The sequence below is a fragment of the Microtus ochrogaster genome (assembly GCF_000317375.1).
Source record: "Microtus ochrogaster isolate Prairie Vole_2 chromosome 14 unlocalized genomic scaffold, MicOch1.0 chr14_random_1, whole genome shotgun sequence".
NCBI lineage: Eukaryota > Metazoa > Chordata > Mammalia > Rodentia > Cricetidae > Microtus > Microtus ochrogaster.
In genome coordinates, this window is record NW_004949096.1 from 34,981,472 (window position 1) to 34,989,683 (window position 8,212).

The 8,212-nt window shown below is 44.5% G+C and overlaps 1 protein-coding gene across 1 annotated transcript in view; it reads left to right on the forward strand.

The window, feature by feature from the left end:
- Slc27a2 (solute carrier family 27 member 2) overlaps window positions 1–8,212 on the forward strand; it is a 36,224-nt gene that overhangs the window by 9,499 nt on the left and 18,513 nt on the right. The window contains exons 2-3 of the mRNA XM_005364411.2: window positions 2,919–3,128; window positions 6,414–6,572. Of these exons, the coding sequence (XP_005364468.1) occupies window positions 2,919–3,128; window positions 6,414–6,572 (369 nt within the window). The remainder of the gene's footprint in view (window positions 1–2,918; window positions 3,129–6,413; window positions 6,573–8,212) is intronic.

An 8,212-nucleotide genomic window follows, 5' to 3' on the forward strand; every position in this document is an offset into this window, starting at 1 on the left:
TCTCTCTCTCCCTCCCTCTCTCTATCTATCTATCTATCTATCTCTTTCTCTCTCTCTCTTCTCTGTCCCTCCACCCCTCCCTGCCTCTGTGTGTATGTGCTGTGTGGTATTAGCTGTTCACCTTGGTCACTCTGTCACTCTGCCTTGCTCCTTCGGGGCAGTTTAAACTTGGAACTCATTGGCTGGCAGCCAGAGTTCCTGTGAGACTCCTGTCTCCACTCCCAACCCTGTCCCAGAAGCTCAAGGGTTAGTAGTGAATGTCTTTCATGTGGGTTCTGGGGTCCCCTCCAGTCTTCACACTAACCCAGCCAGCACCCTTAACCATGTACCCATCTCTCTAGCCCAACACTGGATTTTCCCCCACCCTTGTGTATACTGCTTTCTCTGGGAGTGCATTTCCCTCTACAGTGTAAACCTAGTCCAAAGAGGAGCTGATGGATCTGGTCCACAGCCTTCGGGCTCATCTTCACCTTCCCAAGCTTTCAGTGAAGCTTGAGCTATGCTCTCTGCCAAGATGCACAGTGATGGCCTTTTTACTCATATCAGAAGCCCGCACACCTTAGCGCACACAGAGCAAATCAAGAGGACACTTTCTCCTACAAGGCAAAGGCACTTTGTCAAAACTTAAGCCACAATGGCAAATGCAAAGAAATTGGAATTCCCGGTATCTGGTTTTAATTGTTTTTATTTTGTGTGCCCCTGTCCCTTTGTACAAATGGGGTTGCTGGTGTGGTTCCTGCATCGCAGGGTTTGTGAAATCAATGTAATGTATATCTTACAAAAAATCTAAACAAAAGAGAACTGTAAAACTTGTCTGTCTGAGGATGACAGGGACAGCCAACGCTGAGTTGTGCCACCTGATGCCTCCTTTGGGCCTCGGGTGCACCGTCCTCAGCTGCCAGGAGCTTTCAGCTGAGACCCTCTCCAGGGCTTGCTCTAGCTAAAGAGAGCTAATAGCCACATTCCTCCCCCCGACCCTGTTGAGTGCATACAGTGGGTGAGCCCGTCTGACTGGCTGATGGGCGAGCTTGGAGGCAGGGGTCAGCTCCCTTAATTTGAGACAATCCCAAAGGCCCATTCTAGGCTCAGATAAGGACCTGCTTGGGAAGCCACTCCTGTGACTGTACTGGTTCCACCTTTCTATCCAGGCTATGTTCCCTGGTCACCCACAGGTACAGCCCCCAAGAGCAACTCCTACACCCACTTCAGCTTCTCAGTGCAGAGGAACTAGGACTATGACCAAGAGAATTATTTGAGTTAATGTGTCCTACTTGGTTGTCACATCACCTACATAGCTAACAGACAACATTCACACCCTAAAACCTCAAGGTGGCACCTACATAAATCACTGGGTGGGAGCAGTAGCTACCTCTTCTATCAAAGAGAAGGGTCATAGACCATGCAGGGAACCCTCGCATGCAGAAATCATTTCGTTCCATCATATTAAAGGCGTAGCCACTCAAAGTATTCCAGGTTGCCAGTCCTTTTAAGTAAGCAGTTTCAGCTTGTCCCTAATCTTCCACACTGAATTATGATCCCTTAATCTCGAGGATTTCATGGTTGACCACACTTGAATCTTGTCACACTGTGTCCTAAATATCCTGGGGCAAGCGTGCTCAGACCTGGATGGGAGCCAGGGAAGAGAGCAGCCAGTTGTCGAGAAGCACAGGTGGCAGAAAGACTTACGTCTGGGCTGTCTTAAAGGAAGACCTGGATTTTCTGGGTGACTAGGGATGAAAGGCCGTTCTACACAGGCCGGATGGTCTGGGCAAAGGATTCGCACTGCAGCACGTTTCACAGGGTTTCACATGGGTCAGAGTGGGTAGAGGAAAAGGGCGGAAGGCAGGCAGTCTGAGATGGCATCAGAAAGGCTGGCAGGGATGGGACGGTGAGGACCCTGAGGATCTCCCAGTGAGGAGAGCGGATTCCATGCTCAGGGGTGTGCAGCCCCTGAACAACCATGAATGAGGGCGCTGGACAGTGGCCAGGAGTGAGGGAGATGACGCTGGAAGCAGAGAGAGATGGACAGCGAGGAAACTGGTCAGGAGGCGATTGCTGGTAACGCCAGTCCTGGGGAATACAAAATCCTCTCTTCTAGCCTCTACAGACAGCCGACATGCATGTGGTACATGTGCGTACATGCAAGCAAAACACCCATGTGCATAAAATAACGGCAAGTAAATCTGTTTTAAATAATACATTTACTTCAGTTATTACAACTCAAGACAGGTTAGGTAAGCTTACTAGAGGTTTCATTTTATGGATTAAGAGCAGAAAATCAAAATAACAGGTATGAAATAAGGATTGCATATTAAGTCAGAGCTTGTGATCGATGAAAAATAAATTTCTTGTGGCACCTGTATACTTGCATGGCTGACACAGACTTTACAACAATAACGACCTTTAATGTGTGACATGTTCTGGAAATGCCTGTTACGCTGTATTAACGTGTTGGTGATACACACTTACTGTTTGGTTTTTCTCAATGCTCATTTCTGTGACGTCTTCCACCAACCATCTGCTGTGCTTATGGAACCACAGACTCAACCATTGTTCTATCAGACATTGGGATCGTGTGTGTGTGTGTGTGTGTGTGTGTGTGTGTGTGTGTTTTCAAACACATCAAATTCCATTCTAAAATTCATTACGAGGGAGACATGATAGTGCACACCTTTAATCTCACTACCAGGGAGCAGAAGCAGGCGGATCTCTGTCTGAGGCCAACCTGGTCTACATAGCAAGTTCCAAGACAGCCATGACTGCATAGTAAGACACTGTCTTTAAAAAAAAAATCCTAAGTATCACTTGTACCCATACATTGTAACAAAACATAGGTTGATGGAGAGTATTATCAGGTTTAGACAATACATACTTCATCAGCTAATGTAGTCTGCTTGGAATTTTCCCACTAACTTAAGAGCTCCAAGAAGCCGTTGAGGAGGTTCTGCCAACCCTGAAAAAGGATGGCGTGTCCGTCTTGTACGTAAGCAGAACTTCCAACACGAATGGCGTGGACACCTTCCTGGACAAAGTGGATGGAGTGTCGGCAGAACCTACCCCAGAGTCGTGGAGGTCTGAAGTCACTTTCGCCATGCCTGCACTGTATATCTATACTTCGGGTACCACAGGTAAGTAAGAGAGGATTGCCAAGACACAGGCTTGTCTTGGAAGAGCTAACCGCTGAGCCGGCCTTTTAAATATTCTGTTTCCCTAGCAAAACGTATCAAATAACTAATACTCTAGGGGATTTCTATCTTTGCCCGTGAAAACTGATCTTATTTTATCACACATGATCTCATTTCCTTTTTCCCAGCTCCACACACACACCTACTCAGTTGCTATAAAAACATAGAAATAGTTAACGAATAATTCAAACAGTAGTTGACATGATGGATAAAATTTGATCCTGAGTGGGCTGTTAGAAATTTTTAATGTTCATTGTATTTTGACCTGTTTATATCTAGAGTCCATCTGAATAATGTAGTTTATATAAATGGGACATACCAGAGGACAACTATGGGGTGATATTCATATAAATGCTTGGACTGATTTTTCCCATACAGTATTGATGTAGAGTGGCCTAGCACACAGCCTAAACCACGATATGTCATCAAGTTTAGGATGCCTTCACTGTGTGCTAGCATATGATGAACTATGGAAGAAGCATTTCAGTAACTGCTACTTGGAACAAACAATGCCCTGTGTCACTGAACCAGCATCCTTCAAGGGACCCAAAGACATTACTCTTTTAGCTCCCTCATGCCCTTGCATCTGCCCATTTCGTAGACTCAGAAACTTATAAAGACATAAAGGACTTCCCAGGACAAGAAGTAGAGTGTCAAGACTCACTTTGTGGGCTAGCTTCAGGCTCATACAATTAAGATGGTAACACCCCCTGCCTAATAATGTAATAAATATTTAGAGTCAGCCTTGCAAAAGCCAGGGAAAGTGTTACGAAAATGTAATAAGCTGAAGCCAACGGGATATGTGGAAAAGAAGGCAGGAAGCCAGCCCCACATGTTGACAGTGATGATCATTGTTATTATTGTGAGGAAATTATATTAGGAGTCATGTATACACTCTCCTTATAATTAGTCAAAGGTTAAGGCTGAAGGTTCTGTTGAGCCTGTTATGTCAACACCAGTCCACAGAATCTCTGTTGTTTGCTCCAGCAGGCCCCCGGTAGCCATCTGACAGATTGCAGTTGCTAGGCCCCAGTTTAACATGAATGTGGGTAGCCTTTCACACTGTCATTTTATTTTAACTGAATATTACCTTTAAACAATTGAGAATAAGAATAAGGGGGCTGGAGAGATGGCTCAGCCGTTAAAGACGAGGCTCACAACCCAAGTATAAGAATAAGGGACGTCTACCTTCATTTCAGAAGAATAACAGAATGCATAGATGAGTTTGGAAACTTTGATTACAGTTGGGATGAAATGAGCTTTTGGCTAGCAATGGGGAAACCCAATCCTAACACTGGAAAGTATGGAACTTCTTCGCAATACGTGTTTTGGCAAGGAAATGGAAAACTCGTGTTCAGGAGTTTTTTCTAACACTCCACAAGTTAATTCCATACTTCAGCATTGATATTTAACAGGAAAGCACTAAGACTAATGTTTATCTTACTGTTTTACCTATGAATAAAATACCTATACATTAACTACTCTTGTGTAAAGTAATTAAATGAGTTCATTTAAACACTTAGAGACCAAAGGTTTTCCCTCTTCCTCAAAGGGAATTGGTAGCACAAAATTATGTAATTGTTACAAAATGTTCTTCTTGATTGATTAGTGTAAAATCTTAAATTAGGAAGGTTCTGAAAGTACTCAAAACTCAGAAGGTGAATTTTTTTCAATGTAACTTTGAATTTCACTCTTCAAATGATTCTTTCCTATGGTGAATACAATTGATTTGTTGATGGTTTCCTCTGGTTCTTTTAAAAAAAATTAAAAATTTATTCTCTGAGTTTTCCATATCACGTATCTTGATCCCATTTGTCCCCCATCCCTTTGAATCCACCCTCTGCCCATCTACCCCCCCCAATAAAACAAAGTTCAAGAGAAGAAAAAAAGGAAGAAAATAAAATGAGAAAAAAAATTTAAAAAAGAGGGACGGAATTAAAAATCTCGTCATGGACGCTGCAGTGATTTCTTCTATTTCTCAGTGTTAGTATAGAAGGGGGCATTATCTTGAGTTCGGTGCCCTGCAGCACCTACAAGAGATGGATTTAGAACTGTGTTTACAGTGGTGGGTTGCTTGCTGCCCACAGAACAAACTGTTGCATGGGCAGTACATGGCTAAGGGCTGAGTCCTCGGGGACCTGCCTTCCTCTTCACAAAGTAGAATTGCCTACTCGGGTCTTAAGCTCTTTCTCAACCCCTAAGGGTGACTTTCTCCTCACCACTAAGGCAATCTTCCATGAGAAGCAATGAAAGCATACATTTAAAAGAAAGTCTTTTTTAATTGTGCATATTATTATTAAGAAAGTGCAAGTTCGCTTAGTTTCTCACACCAGAATTACAGCAGAAACCATTTATACTCCTCGGATTGGCAGGATGCCCAGGGTTTGAGCACTCATTGGCAAAGCTATGAGGAAACAGTCTCATGTTTTACAGGCCAGGCAGCATGCTGTTTATGTACTCAGGTTACAAAGACATGTTTTTGGCCTGTGGCATCATCCATAGTGTGAATTGCCATGGAACAAGGTAATTCATGATGGCATCACTTGCCATCGCAAAATCATATAATCAAATCATAGCTTTCTCATATAACAGATAGGAGGCAGCTGGGAGAAGAAATAAACGATTGGAGATGTGAAAGAAATCTATAAATGCGGAGAGCTTCCAAGGAAAAAAAGCTACACTATATTCATATTTTGAATGAAATTGGCAAATAGATATCATTAGTGGTCTGCACTACTGAGTCTCTTAAACTTAGCTTCCTCATCTGTGGGTTGGACAATGTAATTCGATCTATCTCTTAAGTTGAATTTTTTTAAAATGCCTTACAAAGTAGTGAGCCCAAGACAGGAATTCATTCTCTTAAAGTCACTTCTATGTCATCTGTCCGTCTCAGGACTCAGCAAACTATGCCTTGAGAACCAAACATAGGCTCCAAGTGTTCCTAAAACAGGGCCACCGTTAAGCCTTTCTGTATGTGCACAGCTGCTTTCAGCACACACTGGCAGATATGGGTCAGCACAGCAATGACCAAATGGCGGCCTGAAACTTAAAATATTTACTCTCTTTATTACTTTGAGGAATTAAAAAAATGTTCATACCCATGGCCTGACTGCTTATCCCTCCCCCCACACACACCTTCAAAGCAATTCTTCCAGCTTGATGGGAGGGAACTTCATACACTAGATCTCTACCTGGCCCACTGACGCCTTCTCTTATGTCTTTGCAAAGGCCTCCCAAAAGCTGCAACCATCAATCACCAACGCCTGTGGTATGGAACTGGCCTGGCTTTGGCGAGTGGGATCAAGGCCCATGATATAATCTACACCACCATGCCCCTGTATCACAGTGCGGCGCTCATGATTGGCCTCCACGGATGCATCGTGGCTGGTAAGTTCTGTTTCTCTCCCCAGGCGTCAGGGGTGGGCACGCGTTCATATCTGCTCCTAAGGAAAAGCAGATCCGGCTGCTTTCCTGTCTACCAGAGCCAGTATTCACTTGGGCCTCAATTGCAAGGCTCTGTGGTTCACACATCATGAGCAAGCTTCTAAAATAATTTCTCTTTCCCCGTGCCTTAACTGTTCAATAGATCTAGGGAGAAATTCCTTTTCTTAAGTTTTGTAAATCATTCTCCAGTTTCAGAAACTTGTGTGTCACTCTCGGTCAGCATCAACAAACTTCTCTCCCCGCTGTCCTTGCTCGGTGTTTGTCCTTACTTCCACAGCCTCCTGGAGTTAGTCAGAGTAGCTGGCCTGCCATCAGCTCCTCTTTCCTTCTCAAATATCACCGTCTATACAGGAGTTGGCCTTGTCTGTCCCTTCAGGAGAATTTACATTGCTTTTTCCCATAAAGGTCCAGTCTCATATCCCCGTCTCTGAGAAAACTAGTTCTTATTCTTTCACTGAGATAAATAACTTGACTTTTCTCCCAAGTGACATTTAATTTTAAATAAGCCTGTAAAATAGACACATTTATTTGAAATAAAACACATAGCACATGTAATAATACATATACATATACGTGCATGCGTATATCATAGGCTGAGTGTCTGCAGTTCTGAGCCCTGGTGGCATAGCGTCAAAGGCAAGGCCTTTGGAAGGGTTAGGCCGGCTGTAATGTGGAACTTTGAAGCACTTGATCGGTGCCTTGGAAAGCAGGTAGAGACTCTCATGGCTGGCTCTGCCCTCCCCCTGAAGAGGATATGGAGAGATGATGGCCGTTCCCAGATCAAAAAGAGCACCCTTGCCCAACACCGGACTTGCCGATGCCTTGCTTTTGAACCTCACAGCCTCCAAAAGGAGAAGCTATTCTTTGTAGTGTAAGCTAGCCTGGCTGCGATCACTTTTTATAACAGCTTGAGCTTAAACTCATGGTCCAAGCACCTATTTCCTTCCTTCATCTACATGATGAGTCCATCAGCTCTGAACTTCGCCTGGCATCAGCCCCACCCTTCAGGAGCAAAGCATGGCTGGGCATAGGCGTACTACTGGATCTTCCACAGCAGAGTGGTTGGGGGGCTCTGGAGCGGACAAGCCAGTACCTTCAGCACTGCAGACACCAGCAAAAGGAGGAAAGATCTTTGTGAGCGTCTCTTCTCAACACCAGTCATTGGTATATTTAGGGGTGAAAAGAAGCGAGCGACATGAGAAATGGGTATGGGCTTCCTGTTGCTGCTGGAACAAACTGCCGGAAGCTCAGCAACTTCCAGCAACACAGGTTTGTTTTCTCATTGTTCTGGAAGTCAGCTGTCTCTGGCTGGGCTGCGCTGCCCCCACATGCTATAGATCTGTGTCCTGGTCTCGTCCATTATAGAGGCTGCCTGAATGCCTCGGCTCGTGGTCCCGTCTTCCATATTCAATTCACACCCTCCAAGTCCCCCCTTTTCCTTTCCTCCTCGTTAGGATACCCTTACAACTGGGTAAGGAGATAATCTGGGAAAACCTTCCCACCTCTAGACCCTCAGCTTAATCACGTAATCACATGCCTTGCCACATAAGGTAATATGGTCATGGGCACTGGTGACAGCTCTC